This window comes from Sinohyriopsis cumingii, chromosome 15 (genome assembly GCF_028554795.1).
Source record: "Sinohyriopsis cumingii isolate HCF-2022 chromosome 15, ASM2855479v2, whole genome shotgun sequence".
Classification (NCBI taxonomy): domain Eukaryota; kingdom Metazoa; phylum Mollusca; class Bivalvia; order Unionida; family Unionidae; genus Sinohyriopsis; species Sinohyriopsis cumingii.
This window is the reverse complement of record NC_142975.1, coordinates 73,993,636-74,017,619: the sequence shown is the minus strand read 5'-3', so window position 1 is coordinate 74,017,619 and position 23,984 is coordinate 73,993,636. Positions and strand designations below refer to the sequence as shown.

Here is a 23,984-nt window from a genome sequence, read left to right as displayed (position 1 = left end):
TAAATCAACTGTGCTGACCGGGGATTGCATAAACATCTCTTTGATGTAGTTTCCAAGTGCCTGGTTGTTGAGAACAAAACCTTTCACATTCTGGTACATATATAATACTCGTTTGATTAATTAGAAATCAGGGTCTGTCAGGAATAAAATTATTTGCCGATATATTTTTTTTTACTGAATTTGTCAGCCATATTACCCTTCAGAATTAGCAAATCGGACGATTTTCATGATTTTGACAGGCATATTACCCTTCACAATTAGCAAATCGGTCGATTTTCATGATTTTGACAGGCATATTACCCTTCAGATTAGCAAATCGGATGATTTTCATGATTTTGACAGGCATATTACCCTTCAGAATTAGCAAATCGGACGATGTGTACAATATATATATAAATAAAATATTTTTACTGTTGCTCGTGCACAAAAAATAAAATTATTATACTTGCTTGTGAATTTCGGACGATTTTCATGATTTTGACAGGCATATTACCCTTTCGAATTAGCAAATCGGACGATTTTCATGACTTTGACAGGCATATTACCCTGCAGAATTAGCAAATCGGATGATTTTCATGATTTTGACAGGCATATTACCCTTCAGAATTAAGAAATTTGACAGTTTTTCAGTAAAAAATAAATTTCTTATAATTCTGAGCGATAGTAAAAAAAATATCCACCCTGACTGTCAGGAGAATTTTTTGAATGAGATTCTGAATATTGAAAATCCTTAGGATAGAAATCTTTACGATGAGATCCTTAGAATGGAAATCTTTACGATAGAAATCCTTAGGATTTCACAAGTAGATTAAAGTGTAGTGTTTCATGTCTTAAATCAAGAAGATGGTTAGATTGGTCTGTTGGTTTGAAATTTATTCTTGATAACAGTGGATTATAACACTGCAGATAAACCTGATTGATCGGCTCTTGCACAATCAGATATCCAGGTGGTTCTTTCGGGGTGAACAAATAAAGAACAAATCCCTGCTGAGCTTGATTTGATACTGTCGTGTCCCTGCTGTAGCTGCCATCGATTACATCACACACAAGATTGACCGCCACCACATTAGTTATATTTACGATGCCCGGAGATACATGTCTGCCTGTCCCTTCGGGGTCATTGTTGTGCCGAAGAATAGTTGCCGGTGGTAGTGTTTTTCTCCACGCAGCGAGTATGTCATCAAAGAACTCATCAATGAGATCGTTGACTTAGCTCAGTTGTATTATACCCGGGAAACTTGAAATTCGGCAATTCAGCTTCTGTTATTTTATATTCATTTTAAAAAATTTTGTTCATAGCGATTTATGTCATCAGTGTAATCAATTGTTGCCTGAATTACACGCTGGTTAATATATTCCATGTCGGATACAAGCTGATTTAATATTTCTATTCACGTAATGATTTCGCTGCGTGAACTTGTCACGTCAAAAAGATGTTCTTAAAAACTTTGCCGTAGTCGCTCTAGTTGTTGTTTATGTTCTTGATGAATGATTTTAAAATATTCAATAATTTCTCTTAGGTCAATAAAAATAGATTTAGTTCCTCCTCTGGGAATTCTTTCATAAATAAAAACCACCTAATATGATCCCTACTGTAGAAGCCAAACTCACTACCCAACGTTGCATTTTTTATTTAGAGTAATTTATTTCTGTACAATGGTTCAATTTCGTGGTATGACTGTGTGTCCGTGACATAGTCAGACTTTTTCGGTTCTGGTGGTATCAGTGGTGATTCGGGTGGGATTTCAGGCCATCCTAACACTGTTCTGATCGAACTCTGATATATATCCACAGCGTAGTCTGGGGTGCTTATTTCGATCGCAGAAGACAGCGTTGGTTCATGAACAGTTATTTTTCTCTTGGATTCTTTTCCTGTGATATGTTTTATTCGACGTTGTAATTCCTCATTGATTTCTTCGATTTGATAACCCCGGTTGGCATCCCAATGACGTTCCAGTCGGATGTACCATCGGGTCGGTTTTTATGTGCAAACACAAACGAATTATTCGCTGGTAATCCACCAAACGATTTTGATCTGCTATTGGGCCAACTGTGATATACTCGTAATTGTGCTAGTGCGATTTCTTTCACGGGAATTGCAGTTGGAAAGTTAGTACTAAATTCAGGGTTAGTCGAACTTACCGTTATCATCGAAATTCTCTTGGGGTTTGTATTTTCGACTATGTCGAGCAGAGCTCGATGAAGTAATTCTGTCATTATTTATCTTTGCTGTTTTTAAATGGCGGGTGCAGTCTTCGTATATCTTAACCATTAGAGCGAATTCGGAATCTGATATTGTTGTATCGTCGATGCTTGATGATATCAACGACGATAATTTTGAGTATGCGGCTGTGGCTGTCTTTAGTTGTATGACGTAATCGTGCAATTTTGTGCTCGTGCACGAGGATATTTTTTTGCGATTATATTAAAAAACCCTGCGATTGCAGATGATGAAGAAACGATTGTTACCGCTATTGTTACTGTGTTAACGCTGGTAATACTACTCCGGTGGATGCAACTAACGCGGATACTGAGTGCACTAACGCATCCAGGATGACTGCTCGACGTTTATATTTTTTTACCTTTAGGTTGTATTTGTCGATGAGGGTTTTTAACACTGATTGCCATTCGCGTACTTGATCGTATCTATATTGTTGCGCACCTAATGTTGTTGTTGATGCTGTTGTCGTTGACTTCGTCAAGAGGGTCATTTATTATCTTACACAGTAAACAATTCAGATGTTTCAGCTACGAATTCCAAACACCACCAGTAAAATATTGCGTTTAACGTCTTATCGTCTGCTACCAGCATAAATTCTTCTTCGGTTCCCTTGTTTAATATGATTGTTACAACTCCGGAAAACTTATCGGTGGAATGCCTCCAACGATATTTTGTGAAAATCTCAAATTTTGCAGCACTGAACACAGAAAACCTGTGGCTGTTGCGGTGTATTTGGTAGTATTATTTTGTTTAGACCATGTTGCGAAATCAGATGATACCGTGTACACTATGTTTTTAAAATGCCCGGAAGTAACTTCAGGTGGGAATTTAATCAAACTGGTTTTGTGAACGATATCAGGAATCCCACTTACGATATCTTGCTGTGTTTGTTTGATCGCGTCAATGTAGGTTTTGATATCTTGCTGTGTTTGTTTGATCGTGTCAATGTTGGTTTTGATATCAGCAAGTTTTATGTCAATGGTGTGCGGAGCGCCGAAGAATTCTTCTGCGGTTTTATTATTTTTTTGAAAGTTTCTACGAAGTTTTGAAAACTCGTTTACGTGAACGTCATACTCGTTCCGCAACGTGGATATTTTATAGTCAACGACGCCGTAGTTAACGTCAACATATTTTTTCGTTGCAGCATCTTCGTCGGATGTTGGATGTCTTAAAACAACTATTTTGTTCCCATTCATGCTGAGTTCACCTGTCATTGTGTCACCGGCATTTTTCAAGCGATTTGATAAAACTTTTTTTTCATCTCGTCTCTGATGGTTGTAAACGATACACTTGAATCCCTGATTCTTCCGCTGTCAGTAAACACAGGGATGTTATCCGGGGTAGCTCCGAGAACCCTGCGAACTATGTCATTCCATTTGATATTGCTGGTTTTTAGTTTTCCATACTGGTCCTGAAAAATAACAACCTCATCTGGGTCTATCCCGAATAATGTTAAAAGATTGTCGATTTCATCTTTGGTCGCATATTTTGATAAATCTATATCACCGCGTTAATTTTTTTATCTCTGTTGTGAGAGATCTTCCGTAAATATCTACCATTATTCTCTTAAGGATTGTTTAAATCGACCCGAGGTATACTCGTGCACGACTTTGTGAGGTGGTTTGGTTGATTTTGATATCGCGTCAAGAACATTTAATACTTCACGGCCACATATTGGTGGATCGGTTAGTGTTTGTGTTGGTAGCATTGAATACCAGACTGGAGTGCTTCGTACTCTATGTGCGTACCTGAGGAATTCGACTGGCGGTACCAACCCATACGAATCGAAATAGATAATTCCACATGGATCGATCGCGTAAGCAACCCAGTGAGTTCCTGGACCATCGCTGTTATCGAGATTAATAATTCCGGTTTCTGGATTATTCGGTTGTTGTGGTAATTGATCTCGCATAAAAACGCCTTTGAAATTTTTTATATTTAATAGTTTAGCAGCATCGAGCAAATCAAAATTTGACATCGGTGTGTGCAATACTTCGTATTGTGTCAAAACTGTTTTGGGTACCATGAAGGCGGAGTTCCTGGAAGTCTTAGACCCCGTCCTTTTCTTGTATCCTTTTCCAGTTGCTTTCTTTAATGCCATCCCAGCAGCTGTTCCAACAGCTCCTAACGCGGCTGCTTTTGCGACAGCTGGGGCAGCAGCAGCTATCAGCGCTGGTATTGCTGCGAGAAGTGGAAATATACCACCGGTTTTAACCATATCCTTGATAGCGTTTGGAGCAAAATCAAGTTGAACTCCAGTTTTTGCTTGCTTTGCTTTATTGAAATATTTTAGTTGGGTTTTAGTCAGCGATAACTTGTTTGGACCACCGCTAGCGAATTGATCGTTTTTTAGTGTTATCGTTGCCCCACATGCTTTTGTGTTTTTCGATTGTAATTTCTTTACCTGACCAGAAGTCAAAGTGACATTAACATGACTGTATGACATTTTATAATAAACGAGATTGATCTAATTGTCTACATGTTTTCCACTGGTGCATCAACGAGTCTCATTCGGCCATTGATACCTTCAAGTAACATTGCCTTATTGCTAAGTATGACCGCGATTGCTTTGTAACCGGTGTCATGAACTAACGGATCAGGATTGATAATTGGTAGGTGACCAATCTGAGCTCGGAAGTATATATCAACGACAGATTGCTTGGATAAATCAAGATGCTCCAGCGGGAAGTAATAAATCGGATACAAATTTGTAAAATCAAACTGTGATATTTGCGTCCCAGTATCTATATTTATATTACGTGCCAGGAACGTCAACCAGCGATGATATGCACGCGCTACATGATTTTGTGTAAAATTTAGTGATATATCTTCGGATGGTTCTTGTTGTCCATTTATTCTTAACGAAACATCAGTAACGTCGAGCTTGTCAAATATCATATGAGATCGGTTTTGTTTATTTTCCCGACTCTTTCCTTGCAGTGTAATAAAAATATGTCGTGGTGCAGAAATACCTTGTTTTGATGCTAAATGCCAAGTAAACAAACCCACGGCAGAACTTTGAGCTGAATCTGTGGTCACTGTTAACCACGATAACAATGATTTACCACCCTTATTCATAAAAGAAAGTAATCGGGGTTCTTCCGTGATCGATGGAGTTAATACCGGCATCCACAGTGAAAGTTTTATTATCTCTACTTTGCCAGCATGAGCAGCATCAGCATCATCATCATCATCAGCTATACCAGCTCCTCGCCAGATCGCATCATTCTCACTTTCCTTTCTGTAAAGCACAACTGTGTGTTTAAGTCCAAAGATAACCCTTCTAAAATCTCTGCAAAATCCAAAGATATGAGTTAGTGGAATCGCACATGAAAATTTCCTACTGAGCCCTAACAACATTGTTCGGCGTGTTGCAAATCCTAAATTGTATTTGGGGCTAATACCTTTTATAATTTCAAAAGGATTAGCTGGTTTAGCTTCGCGGTCGGGTTGTTAGCTTCTACCTGATCAACATTTCCAGTAGCTGCTGCCGTGAGTAACTTGATATACTGAATATGATCGGCGTTGTCGGTAATATCGTTAGCAAACATCATTGATGGACCAGCTTATCTTATAAAGTCGTCAGAGTATCTTGCTAGACCAATTATTGTTGTAGCAACATCGACATCCTTCTGAATCGATTCGATATTTTTTCCATCAATCATGTAAGTGGCGCTACTAAATAATGCCATAATTCCATTATTGACAAAACCAACGCTGTCATTGGCACCGTAGTTATTATTATTCGTCTTTACAAGTTTACCCTCTACTTCAATAAAAGCCTCATGAGGTAGAAAATATCTACTTGTATCATGAACTTGAAGTCCGATATGCCCTCGTTGATTTGGTTCTTTCGCATCATAGGAATAAAATTGATAATCACGAACTGAGTTATCTTGCTCGACCGGCTCATCTATGTTAAATGCTGGGTCGGATATGCGTTTGAACATTTTATACTATTGCGTGTATTTCCAAATGGTGATTATCTTCGTCGAACACGAAGTCCACTTCCTGCTATCAAATTCGCTGTTATATTTTTTTGTGCGTCAGATTCCTGGTTTATTAACGCTGCTAGTTTTTGATTTGCAGCTTGATTTATCACCTTACTAACATTCGCGGGCATAATTTCGGTACTCGGTAATTTCACCGGTGCTGATTTTCATCTTATTAATCGCGCTGGTCTTTCTTTGATCGCCGAGAGCGCCTTACCAGCAGCGCTAACAATTGCACCAGGAGCTTTTTCACTAACAACATTAATGGCTTTCATCGATAATTGTTTTGCAAGAGGACCAAATTTTGATGCTAACCCTGCAAATAATCTTTGAGTCACATCACCAAGTCCGTCTCCGTAAGCTGCTCTGTAGATTGGTAATCGTGAGTTTACTGCTCTGATCTGCACAGGTGTATGTCTGTTATATATGACCATTATGCTATTTACTGTTGTTTAATCGCTGTAATCATCAACGAGTTCATCAACGAGTTCTCGGTAAATACTAGCATCCATGACACCACCTTGAAACAATCGCCGACAGATATCAGCGGCTTCAGTAATTATTTCTGGTGAGTTATTTCCAGCTCGTTTTCCTCCTATGAGAACTTCTAACCGCGAAACGTCATTGAAGATACTATCAGGACAGGGAATAAAATCACTTCCCAAACCCTTGCCGGATGTTTTTTTATGCTAGTCGGCTGTGTTGTTATCGGTGTTGTTTTTAATGGTGTTTTTAACGACGTTGACAGATCTGCGGTCACAACAGGGATTGCATCTTTCCTTACTTGAACATCTTTCTTAAATTTGTCAAAATCACCTTTGTGTTTTTCTGTGACCCGCTGAATATTTTTATGTGTAGCGAACACCAACCGTTCCCATTGTTCATGAGTCAACTGCGGTGAACCCGGCTCCAGGTAGTTTTCACGATAATCAAATTCAACTGCAAGATCAACCGCGATATCGTAATTTTTCAACCTAATATTGCTTGCCGTATCCTCCTTGATTTATGCTTTACCAGGTTTGTATTCCGGAGGAGCTTCGGCTTCAGGTAGCGTTTCTGATGCATCTACAAAAACTTCTCCGGGCGGTCTTGCTGCAACTCCCCTGATAGCAGTGGCCGCCCTAGCAGCTGCTTCAGCGGATCGTTCAGCTGCGGCTGCCAACCGTCTTGTCGCAACATTTTGTTATTGAGCAGTACGCGATAATGATGTGGTAACAGGCTTAAACAATAGTGCAGTTGATTCTGTTAAACCTTCCTTAGCTTCTTGTTGTAATTGCAAATTTTTTTTTTGAACTCATCTTTTACAGGAAGAAATTTTTTGATTGCTTCTAGTCGCTCTCGTGCTAATCTAGCTGTGTAGGATTCCGGGTGTACCATTATTTGGTATAACAATTTTTTAATTGAGTAGCAGGGAGGGCGACGCTCTCAACGCGTAACCGACACTGTCGCGTATTTTCTTAAGTTGCATCGAAGAAAAAAAAACTATCAGCGATAACAGGTAAACTAATTTGACGAAGTCGTTTTACGCTGAATATCGCATTTTTTTAACGATTTTTGCGATCCCGCAGGAAGTCATATTTTGCGAAAAATACGGGTGAATCAATTAGAGCTTGTTCGCCCTCCCTGCTGCTTAGCATCAAACTATTAAGTACATAATGTTCTTCAAAATTATCACCCAAGGAAAGGGCTCGTGTCTGCACTGTGAGCACCACGTGTTCTCAAAAATGGCTTTTCGGACATAAAAAATGCATGTATAAATTGGGATGTGTGTGTGCATGAACTTTTTATTCTATGAATTTCCATGGACTTGTCAGATCAAGTGAATGATATTCTTAGGTGTTCCTTTATTATATCTATCCAAAAATATGGACCTTTTTGACCTCACTCATGTATTTTGTTTCTCAATTGTGATATTAGGCAGGTGTATGCAACATTAAATTTGCGCATAAAAACTGTCCCCTGCCCCCTCAAATTTCCATCCCAGGATCCGTTAATGTTCAGTGTGCGTTCAACACTACTTATGTGACGTGAATCACTTTTTTGTTACAACAGCTTTGGTCATGCATCTCCTGAATTTAAAAGTATACTCTTTCGGGTTTCGACGGGAATCATAGCTATCAAGCACTCAGTACGTGATTATTTAACCACTGTTTCCCCCCTCCCTCCACCAGACGTCTGACTCTGAATGCAACTTTATGAATTAACATCTCCCTTCCCTTGCTTTTATCGCCATACATGTTAGTGTCTTAAATTATTTATTTGACGGTGAAAACTGTCAAGACTCCTCCTAGAATCATATCCTAAAGCTATCATTTGTGGGTATAAGTACACTAGATAAACTAGATTTGAAACTGTTTATAAACTGAGACACGTGATAACGTATTCCCAAACATCTCTGGATGTTTTAGCAGGGAAAATGGTTGTGTTATCATCCAAATCAGTAGAGCTTTGATCACGAAAACTTTTGTTGCGCGGTAAACCGCTGTATTTAAGAACGTATCGCGATCCAAACCACGTTTTTAGTGGTAGAAATATTGCCACCGGAGAAGCCATAAGTGGGCATTAACACAGTTTTTGGACAAATTATCATGTTACTAAGGTGGCGTAAACAAATGTATATTAAACTTACCTTTGGCTTATTTCTAGCCTTAAGACGGTACGTTTATGATTATGTTAAGAGATTTGAAAGAACACGTCGGTTTATTTAAGTTATTAAGTGCCAAATGGTTGGCAGAAATCAGTCACCATAAACGGAATCGGACTAGCAGTCTTCATACACCGTGGAAACACCGCTCGGCATTTTCGCTCCAGTCTAAAGACATATATAACAATCAGACCCATAAATTTCATTCACCATCTTGTTATTTGTTTGGTCTAGTAGTAATATGACCACCTGTACTCACATCGCCATTTTATTTCCCAATGTCCCTACATTTTGTTTATCAGTACTGAACTTTCTAGAACATACACATCAAAGGTGAATCTAAGGTGAGTCTAAAGCATTTTCAAAGATGAACTCATGGTGAAAAGTTCTTGTCATAGGTTATCGGGACAATTTTAGAGTGGCATTATTATAAACAAATCAACGTACCATGGGGCACTGATTTCACTTTCGGGCACGCATCAATGCCTCATTACTCACTGTGAAGTGTCGGCAACACACACACACACACACACACACACAGAGCCATTTTCCTAAGGAATAAATAAATTCCTTTAGATCAATACCAAGAAAACCCAAATCTTACTCGATTATGACCACCAAAACGAGAGGGAGAGAGAGGAAAAATGTTTTACAAATGGATCGGAGCTACAGGTCGTGAATATCGACCTGAGTCAATCTGTCACGCATGAGAGCTTAGTTAAAATCATATATCATGTTGGTTTTTTTGTGGGGGGTGTTGCCTCGAATTAGAAAATAGAATTATGTAACCACTGACATCCGTGTAAATATACACAAAACACCGCAGAACATAACCCTTAAACAGCTGACATTACTGAGCGCGATACCAGAAGAAATCAGCTACTTCAATCTGTTATACAATATAAACTAAAAAGAAAACTTGCTTGTTCTGAGCGAATAATTGATATATCTTAATGCGTGGGTGAAAACCTGAAGCATTTTTAATCACTAGATGAGATATATCCGTTTATTCAAGAAGTATTCTCTATACAACTAGAAGGGTTTTAATCTTTCAGCCGTAGGATGTTATTTTTACGTCTATTCATTTCCACGGGCACGAAAAGAGAAAATGTAACTGCTTTAGTAGTAAATAGGCCATCATTCTCCACATAATCATCATTTAACTTGGTGCAGGGGCAATTTGTGTCACCATTTTGTCACCCTGTATTGTCTCCGATTCCGTAGATAAGAACTTATAATACTAGTCACATGATTGTCACGTGATATACAGTGTATATATAAAGCACATTGGCAAAAGATGGATTATTTGGTTGTATTTGGGTATGTCGTTTGAATTCGGGCCAGTTTAAATCTCGTTAAAGTTAACGTTAATTTTCACGTATAGTTGACATGAGTTCCAAATTTCAGAAAAGTCAATTGGAACTAGCTGGTTCCTCGATCAGGTAGGACATTTCGTATTTCATGTTTAAAAAGTTATTTAATAATTATTGAATCAATATTGACATTGTACTTCTTGGAATGGCTTTAACTCCCTTCTTGTACTGTGATCTGTATGTGTTTAAAAAAAATCATAAATACTGTTAGGGTCAAGCCGGCGTGTAATCTTTTCTGTGGTGCATCTCCAATTTTCCAAGTACATCTGAATTCGAATATTGCTTGTTCTGAGCGAATAATGGATATATCTTAATGCGTGGGTGAAAACCTGAGGTATTTTTAATCAATAGATGAGATATATCCGTTTATTCAAGAACATATCCTCTATACAACTGGAAGGGTTTTAATCTTTCAGCCGTCGGATGTTATTGTATGTCTATTGATTTCTTTAGGCACGAAAAGAGTAACGGAAACTGCTTTAGTAGTAAATAGGCCATCATTCTCCACATAATCATCATTTAACTTGGTGTAGGGGCAATTTGTTACACCCTTTTGTCACCCTGTTTTGTCTCCGATTCCGTAGATAAGAACTTATAATACTAGTCACATGATTGTCACGTGATATACAGTGTATATATAAAGCTCAATGGCAAATGATGGATGATTTGGTTGTATTTGGGTCGGTCGTTTGAATTCGGCCCAGTACTAATCTCGTTAAAGTTAACGTTAATTTTCACGTATAATTGACATGAGTTCCAAATTTCAGGAAAGTCAGTTGGAAATAGCTGGTTCCTCGATCAGGTAGGACATTTCATAATTCTATGTTTAAAAAGTTATTTAATAATTATTGAATCAATATTGACATTGTAATACTTGGAATGGCTTTAACTCCTTTTTGTACTGTGATATGCATGTGTTTATTTTTTATTTTTTTAAATCATAAATACTATTAGGGTCAAGCCGGCGTGTAATGTTTTCTGTGGTGCATCTCCGGTTTTCCAAGTACATCTGAAGTCAAATATTGTTCTTTTCATTATGAAATCAATGCACTTTCAAAAGAAGATAATGAACATTTTAAAGATTAAAATGACAGCATTTTTACCTCGTGGCTACAGTTGGTGAAATTGAAAAAGGAACGACAATAAAAGCATCGCATCCACCATTACGGATTACCTATTGCTACTTCAATAAAAATACAGCTACCACCACTTTACATACTAGTGTTGTTGCTACTGGTGGCATCACCACTGCACTTTTTACGATGAGATGATGATGATGATCACCATCACCGCCAATATGACAGTCACCGTTATCATCATTTTCATAATGATGATAATCATCATCATCATCATCATCATCAGTAAATAAACTGTTTCATCTATCACTAGTTTCACAAGTAGATCGGTACTCTATATATGCAATTCCAGTTAAATTTAAACTTTTAAGGCATGATGATAATGTTCCTTTAGCAAAACGGCAGCATACTTTTCCAGAAATAACATATTCTATTTTTCGTATGAACCTTCCATTCGCAGTGTCTGTCTGTCTGTCTGTCTCTGAGGTTACAGGCTGTTTGTGAGTAGCATACTAACTCGGGAGAGTTGGGTAGTGTGATCACCATGTCCAACATCACTTTATGTTTTGAAAATGTAACTATATTTATGTGTAGATTTGACTGGTTTCAGACTTTCCTTTTACTGACCTATATGCATACTAACCAGGATCAATAGTTTAGCTGTGATGTCACTTCTCCTATATAACCTCAGTAGTAAAAATCTCCAATAATACCTGGAAGTATACATCTGACCCATGCTTAACCTTTCAATTTGACAGCGTTTTCTGATTGCATTGTGCTTTAACCGATATAGTGCTATGTCTTTATTTTGCCACCAACCAAATCACCAATGGTCTAATGGGGTTCATATATGTTATGATATACAAGGCGACCGGTGAAGGAACCTGTGAGCTTCAACGGACTTTTTTGGTGGATCCTATTTTCATGACCTAATTGGAAAATAAGTACCCTTAAGAACAATCGAGAGGTTCATACAGTCTATACTTTATTAATCAAAAAGTTATATTTATGTATCTTTTATTATTATTTTATTAGAGGGTTTTCATCATATTCTTAGGAAAATTTAATAAAATACTATAATATCCAAATTTTTAAAATTTATTCACACTTTAACTTTAACTTAAATATCTGATTACAATGCAACTACTTGCAGACTTATGAAAGGTAATCATATCACACCTTGAATGCATGAAACTTTGTAGATATAAGATTACAACCATAATTCAGAAAGACCGCTACTGTGGCCTAATGGTTAGAGCGTCCGCAAATGATGCGGTAGGTCGCGGGTTGGAACCCCGGCAGAGTCATTCCAAAGACTTATAAAAATGATACATTAAGAGGTAATGTGACTGGGTGGGACATGATGCTGCATGTCTACGGCATGTTGTCGCAGTGCTAGATATCAATGATAACTAACTTAACTGACACACTGCAGGCGACATTGCAATATGACTTAAAATTGTTAAAGCTACGTTCAGAATCCAAAACACACACACACACAAACATTCTTGTATTTGGCGGATATAGAGGACTTGTGTATGGAACCGCGTACCGAGGACATTTGTTCTGGCGATGTTAGAGCAAAAACAAATACTGTTTGAGGCAGTACATTAATAGGAAATGGTGTTGTATCAAGGAGGGAACAATATTATCAATTCTAAGGAATATGAAATTTAGCAATGCAAGCGAGGACGCACACGTTTACACAAATTTTCTGTATAATCCATACAAACTAAGGACGCACTCTATTTGACAAAATCACGGAGACCGTGGACATTCGTACATTATAACCAACAAGGACATATTTGCACATCTAATCCAGTCTTAACAATCAGTACGACCGCTCAGGTGGCCTAGTGGTTTGAGCGTCCGCCTTGGATGCGAAAGGTTGCTGGTTAGGACCCAGGCTGAGCCATAACAAAGACATGACAATGGCACTAACAGCTGCCTCGCTAGGCGCTCAGCATTAGAAGGTTAGTGTTATGACTTAGTCGGATGGTGTAACATCATGCTACATGTATGTGGCGTAATGCCCCAATGATAGACATCACTATAAATTGCCACACTGCAAACACCGTAGCGATATGACTCAAAGATTGTTAAAGTTACGTTAAAATCAAATCTAAATCACATATTATTATTAAGTAACTGTAACCTCCATAAGGTTTCGACTACAACTGTTCTTTAGGGCAATTACATTATTTTTTGAATATATATCTTGTTGTTATTGACTGACTGATGAATATATTGACTGACTAATTGTCCTGCAATTAGACTTTAGTACGACATAACACACTTCCGACTAATTCACCGCTTTGTAGATCATATAGTAATACATTTGGAGTATGCGCATTTGGTTATAGCGCCCCGTTTTAAGGAATTCTTAGATGTGTGTGATTACTTGTTTGATTATTGGAACTCGATGCAATGTAAATATTCCTTAGCCCGAAATAATTAGCCATTTAGAAGGAGCAAACGTCACGGAGTGAAGTGTTAGTGAGTTTCCATGATGCCATGGTTGACTTTTTGTGAATTCAGCACAAAATCGCATGGATGTCCCTGCAGTAATATAGTCCCTATTAAAACCTAATGGTGTACATTGATTGTGTGACTGCAGTGTCAGTTCTTACCGTAGGAAACCGGTAAATTACACACAGGAATAAACAAGAAGGGACTCGGCATATACCGTTTATGTCGCCATGGTGGCAAATGTGACGCAGTTGTACTGGCGAAATGTGCCTCGAAATCATGAATTGACTGGCCTAAGGTGGCGCAGTAAAAATAGATCCCTGTGTTAGAGGATAGTTGTATAGTTTCTACGGCGTGAACTGCTGACGGTGCGGAAAGTTGATGAAGAGAAACCACGCAAATGTGCGGTTGATATATCTTTGTCAAATTTTGAGATCGGTGGTCTTGCATTAATTAGTGAAAAATTTATGTATAGAATGGACACGTCGGGCTTTCTAATTTATAACTGAAGTTGTATAGAAGTCTTTGGAAATTTGTGGTAAACTTATGACTTCTAGTGGAATCGTGCCAGGGTTTGACACCGCTCGGTCAAGCAAATATCCCTGACTTATAGCAATACTATTTGGCTGGATTTGAGCATTTATGGCAGGAAACTCGCCTTATTGGCAATGACTATTCGCTTTTTGATAAAATACAGTAATATCTTCGTTGTATAATAAGCGTACGAATCTTCTCTCTCTCTCTCTCTCTCTGGCATGTGCAGCTGTATAGCTGAAAATAAGAACGAATGTTTGTGTTACCCATATTGTGTATTTCACGGAGACTTTTTATTTTTCAAGTCACTTTGGTTGAATAAATCGATGATCATACAAAATTATTTATGTTGTAATCTGTATAGTGTTTTATCTCAACCTCAGCACAAAGAGTAATGACAGACTAAAACATCGATAACAACAACAACAACAACAACAACAACAACAACTTATCTATGTTAACTGAATTGAAACATCCTAAATAGCTTTAAAGTTCAGTAATTACAGAAGTGAAGAACATATTTTCATGAGAGTAGATGTATGCATAGATTTAGTGAAAAGGGATAATTGTCTAATACCTTTTAACAAACAGTTTATAGTGTTTTAATGTTTTGGAGCCATGAATGAACAAGAATATACTTTAATGTTATAACACTCTCTTAGTTCACCTTCCAAATCACTTAGTTTATACATTTGCTAATTTAAGGTACCACTTAAAGGTGTTTTGTATCGCTGATTGGAAGTTTTAAACATTTTTTTCCCGCGTCGCCTTCTGTATTAAATATACTGAAAAAAGACTAAATGAGTAAGAATATTACAGTCTAATGCAGCTCTAAATAAATGTTCTGTTAAGTAATAAATACAAGTTGGTCCAGTAGAACATCCTGAGCGTTTTGGCTATTGTTAAAAACATCTTTAAATCAGGGAAAGCAATATAGATTGACACCTTGTTTTTACATGTTGTGTGTTGTTTTAAAAAGACTTCGTTTACAACAGAACTATCAATACAAATATAAGTCATGATATGTTCAGCAAAGTCATCCAATCACCAGCTGAAGCAAGTATATACGTTTAATAGAACATTGAATGAATTAAACAGTTTATGACTGCCTGCATATTTAGTCGCAGGTCTTAAGATCGTGATAATGAAAAACATTTTGCTGTAATTAAATGTTTCATTTTGGGACTGATCATCTTGACGATAAATGTTTGACCTCTGTATAATATATTTATCTTTCTATATATTTATTTAAGTTCTGTGCATGTAACTTCCAAATTCGGTTAGTGATACTTCGATCTCACCTTAACGGAATTTTTCACTTGATTCACATCTGTTCTCTCTACTAAATAGGCAAATGATGAATAGGGGAGGACATAGCTCATTTAATAATCATAAAATAAATTTTGCATATCAAGGATGTCTTTTCAATATCTTTACGTGTGTAAATAAAATCTCGACGCAAACAGGACGTCTTAACTTTACAGATGGGTCGGATAATTAGCAATTTTGGTACAATTCGACAAGGAATTATTGGGTATTTCCAATAGCATTTTGATTACTTCGTTTGTACATGTCGTAGATTTATTTGCCTGTATTGGACGTGTATGGCATGAATGTATCGTGAGTTTTCCAACATTATTGTCTCACATGCATGAAATATTGATAAAAAATGCCAAGGACTGTTATATGCACCAGCTTATCTTCTTATAGTTTATCTTAGTAGTTGGTATCTGATGCTTGGATCTAAAGGGATAAAATACGTGTTTGCAACGTGTAATTTGATAGTAGAGATCCTGAAAAGTAGTTCCAAAAGTTTCAAACAAAATAGCGATCGTCGTCTACCGATGCAAAGTATTGCTATGTCGTCCACAAATGGCATTATTTTTGGCTTTTGCTAATTATATTTTAGCGATAAGATAATAAATGTTTGGGTGAATTATTTTTGTAATTTCATTCAAAAATTGCTAAATCGCTACAGTTTCATCACCACTAAAACTATCATTTACAGGATATGATTCTCGCCGTCCACTTGTAACTACCAATTCGCAATGAACATATCAGTTCAGCTAAATCAGTCAACAGTAAAAAAAAAAATACAAAGTAAAAATTATCCGTTATAAACACTACGAGCAAAGACCCTCTATAATGGGTTGCACATCTTCCATTAATCGTTGGAGCAATAAACAATGAAATTACAAGCACGACTGGATTAAAACCAGCTGTTGTGATTCGAGAAAAAAACTCACATTTACTCAGAAAATGATCTTACAGCCGGCACCGTTACAACCCCTCTGAGACAAGTTTATTCTGTGTCTGCAGGCACCAGGAGGGGTAGAAGGTGGACAACGTTACGCTACTAACCCAGTGTGGTCCGTCGATGTACTTACCATCCGGAACGGTTAATATTGCCAATCATCCACGAGTTGCACATAGAATGTGACTTGATTGACACATCATGGGGGATGGAGGTTGCGGCGACTAGTTAGAACGCAGAATGAACAAAATGGACAAAAACGGCATAATGATACTACTTGCTCCGTGTATCCGTTGTTTCACGTGACGTCACAAAACGTGTGTATTTCCACATCCGCCATGTTGAGTCTCTAGCCGCGCAAACCGGTACCTAATAGCATTGTTCTTACCGCATAATTACGAAGACACGTCTCATTTTGTGCGTAAGAATATAATAATACATCACATTCTGTTGTTCCTGTCAACCACACGAGACCGAATGCGTGACTTTTCTAATTGTGTTCTTCAAGTAACACATTTAAATTTCAACCATCTTTGTTATTCTTTCATAAACAAATTACATCAATCAATAAACAAACGCATACGCAAATGGATACACAAACAAGTAAAAACATATAATGATTTTCAATTTTCGTGGGCTGAAATCAATCGTCTGGTTCTCGTTCAAGTTAAAAAGCTAATTGTTAATATATGATTTCATTGTTCTAAAAGCATTTCAGGAATACTTCGTTTTGACATTCGACACAAAGTCATGTTCCGTTAGGCACGTGTTTCGTTTGAACACACTGAAGAACACTTATTTGAATGGTTATCGCTTTGATTCAATATCATCCTACTTCCATCATTTCCACCACAAATACAATATCTGACCATACTAATTGAATTGGTTTGTCAACTGACTTTGGCACAAACACTTGTTGGCGAGAAAAGTATTTGTACATACATGTTCTGGCATATCACACATGCTATGAAATTTTAATTCGTAACTGATATTGTATCCCTAAAATCATTGTCCGGAAATACTCTTTCAAGATGACAAGCTTAGGTATATGATACGAAACACTTAAAAAATGTAAATATTGTCTGTTTGTAAAAAATGACTGCATTTCTATTTGATAGCAATATGCACGATTACGGTTTAACTTCACTATTCTGTCTTTCGATGTAAGCAAGGGAACGTCCAGCTTTATTTTTATTTTCATGCTATAGGGCACTTAATTTCAAGTATAATCTATGTATCCTTTCGATGAAGTAATTGTCCTTGTCAGCAGTTAAATCAAGTGGCGTCGCTAGGGGAGTGCGGACCGCACCGGGTGACACCATCTCAGAGGTGTGACACCAAAATGAAAAATTGCAAATTTTACAGAGCACACACTGCTCGGTCTAGTTGGATTTCATAAGCGGATAATTAACCGATCATAGTTAAATACATGACTAGCAGGCACAGCAGTGGCGTCGCTAGGGGGATGCGGGGGGGGGGGTGTGCGGACTGCACCGGGTGACACCATCAGAGGGGGTGACACCAAAATGACATTACTAAGGATTCTGTATGGTCTGTTACGGAAGGAGGACCATGGGGGTGACACCATGAGCTACCGCACTGGGTGACACCAACCCGAGTGACGCCACTGGTTAAATCAGATTATCTTGAATATACATGATGACTAATGTTGACATAGGTTTGTTAGGGACTCAAGATGGCGGCGCAAGGTGCGCGCGCGTTGCATTGTGGGTATTCGCCTACTCGATCGTGACGTCTGTGAAAACAACCCATAAGATGACTCCATATACACCAATACACATTAAAATAATATCATTATTTGAGGATGTAACAAGTGTTCCTGTGCTACATCTTGAATCACGCCTGACAGGTAGAAACATCTGCCTAATTTTGTTGACTTGAGTCCCACAACTTCTTCACAAGATTCGTCAGTCAGCTTGTAGGAGAATTCCAAAACAGAAACCCTACAGTGATCGCTATTTCTTATGTTGGCACGCCCGTCAGCCAACCTATTGATCTTACTTGTAAACACCAGCGCTCTGCGACCCTTACACATAACTGACCCGTCCCGAAAAATGAAGGTCATAATGAGCGACACTTTAAAAGATTTTATATGCTGATCTTTGATCATACTTGAGTAAGCATGTGTTTCATAGATTTAGAAATGTCTTGTCTAATTTTCCCCTTAACTCTTGAACATAGTTATAACCCTTCATGGTAACCAGAAATCGTTTATGTGGGATATTGCCTGTGTTCGTGCGTCCGTGAACGAGTTGGATTCCAAACATCCAACATTCTCGTTTGGAGGAGTTACGGCCCCTGAACGCTCATTTTCTCCCGACTTTGGTTTCCCATCATAAGATCCTCTGTTTTAGACTTTCTTTTTGTGAGGTCATTTACTATGCACCCGTCTCAAATGGTTCTAAATTTTGGTAATTTGCAAATTGTTTGAAACTTCTTTTAGAAAATCGGGCAGCAAAACATTCCACAGTTTAATATTGATGTCAGTTTCGTTGAATTATTAGGATAATATGTAAACCAGCTTTTTCAAATGAGGTAATCGAGATTTATCATTATTTAATATCAGTTATGCAATAATTAATGAAATTATGGCATATCATCTTTATTTAAGCTTTTCTAAAGGAGGAAAATGGTCGGGCCGTACCACCTTGGAAAGAACCTTGTTAGTTCTTGGGGTCATTCTGCTTCTGGGACTTGCCGCTCTCGCAATAGCACTGGGTCTGATTGTGGCAAACAAAACAGACACTGAAGGTATTTTACTAATATGATTCGTATTGAATGCATTGTATGTGTATGAATGCAGATAAAAGGACAAGAAGTATATAGGATAATAAGACCGCAACAAATAAGCGTTCGTAATCGTATTTATTTATCTGACAATTAAAGGTAACCTAACGCTTAAAATGGAAACAGTCTGAGTCGTTTTCGTGATAATAGGCTGCAATTTGTTGATATAATTTTTAGATGTTCTTTGCTAAAACAGTGTCCGAGATGTGTTTGAATATTTACTTCTGTAACATAAATAATTTTGTCAGACATTTGAATAACTAATATGGTCCTAAGTAAACGAAAGATTTGGGCGTTACTTCTGCAAATCTATCCCATATCATAAACTTTATTATAAATAATATGTAAGAAAGATTGGGTTGTACATATATATTGTGTGATATAGACTCAAATCTACTAAGATCATATATAATAAAAAATATGTTATATATATATTACAATGAAGCAAGACTTGTTAACCCCCTCCCCGCTCCAAGGAGCACAGAGCGAAGTCTCATATATTAATGTTCTTTCAATGTACAACGTTGTGAAGTAGTTGACCCTTTCTTTTTCCAGGAAAGAAATTCTTTGGAAGAAATGTCAGAACCCCATTTATGTGTCTTTTGAAATTTGAAAAATTATTATTATTCATATTGTCTCTGGTATAGCATTACATCCTCCCATTGTTGCTAGAAGAACTACATAGCTGTATTATGTGTACCATACGTAGCACGTTTCCATTACTGTACAGGAAATGGTTACTACTTTGGCTTCATGTGATTATTTGCAAGTATTAAGGATACCTTTCATGAAACAGTTTGAAAATATGTTAATATGTTTTCTACATCTGATTGCAACGTTGTCCGTACCTGATTCACTGTAAAGACATCAATGTAATCTACCCTAGTTGTTCCTGTCGCAATTCTTGCGGCTTGAACGTTAATTGTTTCACATTCTTATGAATCATTAATTGTGCAGTTATTCATTACTATATTTGAATACAATTACTAATTAATAATTATTCGATATTGAGATAATATTAGATAAATCTGCATGGTCTGAGCTGTCTTCAGGAAAGCTGTCTTCAAGAAAATAATCAGCATACGTTGATATCTGCCTATGTGTCTACGTAAGCTAAATGCTGCTAAATATGGCAAAAACCTCCCCACCTGCTTGGATTATCCAGATTAGTGCTTAAACTTATGCAGGGCAGGGTATATTTGGTCCTAAACTCTAGTTAATTTTCAGAGGTTTTACTCCTTGTGTTGAGATACCTTGCTCAACCTATGCCATCCAGTGTAACCTATACACCCAGCTTCGTTGATCTTAGCAGACTGGAACCCCCGTAGCATGGTATTACGAATTTCCGGTGCAAGAAATAACCATCTCAGCAATGTTTCAGCCAACACCAGTTCCTATAATTGCAAGACGTAACAAAGATGTCAGCGAATCCATGCTGATTTTACAATATACCACCACTACAAAAAGGAATAAAGAATTTACAAAGAAAATCGAGACAACTAACAAACAGTTGAATGAAAATGCAAAATCTAACCGAACTCATTGGTGTTAATATTGTCAGCAGTTAAATATGAGAAATCAAGGCTACCTAAAACTCATATTCTGCACGGCTGTAATTTTCCATCGTGTTGTGACCCATGTCTGACAAAGCACATAGCATTTACATTTATGCAAAGTTTGAAGTGCTTCATAGATATTCATATTTGCTGCGAGTCTTCATTAAATGAAAACCTAGGGTAGTTTGGAAGGGCATATCTCTCTCTCTCTCTACGTCTTCTTCTATTCTATCGAAATACATTAGATACTTGCCAGCTGGGTTACAGAAGCTCTGAGCCACATTTTTATAATCTGTGTGTGTGTGTGTGTGTGTGTGTGTGTGTGTGCATGATCTCGTTTTCCAGGAATTAAATGTTTGCATAACAGAAACGCATGGAACCTTTGCAAAGAGGGAATTATGTTCTGGTCATTATATCTGCAATGTCCTATCTGTATTGTCTTGGTTCATACTTGCTGGATATATTAAGAATTCGCGTATTTTATTCACTCGATTTCACCAACCGGCTCCTCCTTTTCTTGTGTTCTATGTCGTCGTGTGCAAACATAAAAATGGCTTCTTCTTTCTGTCCATAGTTTTATTAGTTTTATTTTGCCTGGATTGTGACCCACGTACATCCAAATATGCTTGCACAAGACGTAAACCGTCTTTTTGTCTAAAATATAAAATTTTTCTCGCATTGAATAAGCACTTTTCTTTTCTTGTTACAGTTATGGAAATTTGCAACTCGCAAGAGTGTACAAGTGCAGGTAAGCACGTAGTTCAATTCTCTATTTATTTTTAATCAGATTAAGTGTGCAACAAAACATTTCAAATGTCTCTTAATATATACATAATTGATAGCTCTTTCATAGTTATTATTTAGTAAAAACAGGTTATTATACCTGGCAAAAACTTTTCTCAGAGACAGAGAATTAATATATGTTCAATTGGCGCAACATAACGACTTTTGTTCGTGAAAATTCATGAATTCCTGACATGAAAGGTCTTTGATTCTCTCTTTGGGTAGTTAAAAATATGACGAGTAGACAATGTAAACGTTTTTAGTTCAATTCCATCTTTATTACTAAATCACCCTCTGAGAATATCATTGTATCACATAGTCGGTACTCTTTGCCTACATGGTCTGCAGTTTCATATTTTTGATATTATAACATGGGAACATATCACTTTATGTGATTCTGATTGGTCCAAATAAGCCCATGAATGATCGTGCAGTATTATTTTTACTGATTCATCGGAAAACTGTTTTAACCCCGCCTTTTGGAATGTTTAGTTTTTAATGAACATTTTAGCAGCAATTTTCAACTGGAGTCGCGAAATGAAATTGAGGAAAAATTGTCTCGGCTGTCTGAATATGGACAATTTACCCCCACAGGAGTTTGTTATGTCATGTATAACAATATCATCATAAGAAAAATACAGTAAAACTACAAGACAAGAACAACAATAAGAAGTAAAACTAAATGTATTGCTCAGTTCATAGCGGGTGTGAAGGGGGAGGTTGAGGAGGGTAGTAAACCTGTTCCGTGGAATCCACCATATATACAAGCGTGGTTTAAATGTTAACTTACAGAAGTAAATTAACTCACATTTGTTCACAGAAGAATTGGGACATAAACTGGTCTCCAAATTTACATAAGTTTATCCATCCACTGCATATTTACCCGTTAAATATGTAATGCAATACAACTCAAAATGAAATTTGTTTACATAGTCTGTAGTCTGCTGTTCCATTTCAAGTAGTGCAAACATCCGGTCACAAATACACTACAGTAAAAAGGGGACTTTCTGCATCCAGTGAACCTTCTTTCACATGAATAGTGCAACAATGTAATGTTAAGCTGTGAAAGTGACATGTTTTGTCAGGTAAATATGGATTATTTTACTGCATTCTAACGGGGTACAGCATCAAACAAAGCGACATCACGCGCATTGGACATTCTGTGTTGAAAATTGATTTTGTCTGTGTACAATGTTCAGTTTATTGGGAAGGACGCTTATTCTTTGACTTATAGATTGTAAGAAAAGGATAACTTATTTTTAAACGTTAATGTTAGTTCAACTTTGAGGCTTTTTTTTGCTCGCAACAAATGAAAAGTGCAGCGCCTTTCAGAATGAACGAAATATTTTTCGTTCTTCTTTCTATCTAAATAATTTCCACTGAAATACAAACTATGTGATAAAAGGAATCTCAAATGGGTAATTAATTCATATTAAATTTATGAAACTCGTTACATAATGTCCAACTTTTGCTCGCCAAGGCTCGCAAAAGCTGGACATTATTCAACTCGTTTCATAAATTTAATATTAAATCATTGCATGTACCTCAGGCATTATTGTCGTGATATTCCATAAAATTTCTAATAAATACTAAAACATTTGGGTCTAATTTGTCCTTAAATGGGTTCAGTGCAGTCTTAAAATTTTGAAACCATTGCAGGTTTGACACCATTTTGGGAATTTCAAGTGAGGTTGACTGATATATCGAATTTCAGATGCAAAAAATAGCTTTCCTTATCATAAACATTCTCATATTTATTATACAGAGCTTTGATCCAACGTTAGTTTATTCCTGCAGTTTTTTTTAACATTTCTTTCTGAGGTGTAGAAACGTTTGATAATTTTTTTATAACTGTTTTCCTAAACTGGTACAAGAGAGTGTGTTTTTGAAATCCAAGCGTTCCAAATGGTACAGTATATTCTCGCTTTTATGTAATGTATAGATGCAAACAGCGCAGAATCAGATTTACCATTGAGTAACGCGTCGGCAGATCAGGGCCCATGTTGTTTGTTTTACTTAGTATTCGTTACAATCTGCATAGACCTTGATCTGATGGCGCGTTGTACGACGGCAGACCTTGGTCCATGCATTTTACAATTTTTACCTAACCTATCGGAGCGTATATATGGTATTTATTATATTTGTTCTCAGCACATACCATCATAAAGTTATACTTAAAACATGACAGTATAATTTTGTACATGTGCAGTTCTATATATTAAGGTAAAAGAAACCAGTAAGAGAGATTCACAGAAATTAAACAATCTTGCCCGT

The 23,984-nt window shown here is 37.1% G+C and overlaps 1 protein-coding gene across 6 annotated transcripts in view; it reads left to right on the top strand.

The window, feature by feature from the left end:
- Nucleotides 1-9,929: 9,929 nt before the first annotated feature.
- Nucleotides 9,930-23,984, top strand: part of LOC149782075 (neprilysin-like) — an 85,899-nt gene continuing 71,844 nt past the window's right edge. The window contains exons 1-3 of one of the 6 annotated variants that reach the window (XR_016414218.1): nucleotides 9,930-10,299; nucleotides 19,196-19,335; nucleotides 21,637-21,675. Coding sequence is in view for 4 of the 6 variants with exons in the window: in XM_089933504.1 (XP_089789630.1) it covers nucleotides 10,247-10,299; nucleotides 19,196-19,335; nucleotides 21,637-21,675 (232 nt within the window). In the remaining 2 variants the exon portion in view is untranslated. Of the gene's footprint in view, nucleotides 10,300-10,905; nucleotides 11,033-16,905; nucleotides 16,929-19,195; nucleotides 19,336-21,636; nucleotides 21,676-23,984 lie in introns of those variants that run through there. The other 5 variants (XM_089933504.1, XM_089933502.1, XM_089933503.1 and 2 more) reach the window with 5 other exon arrangements.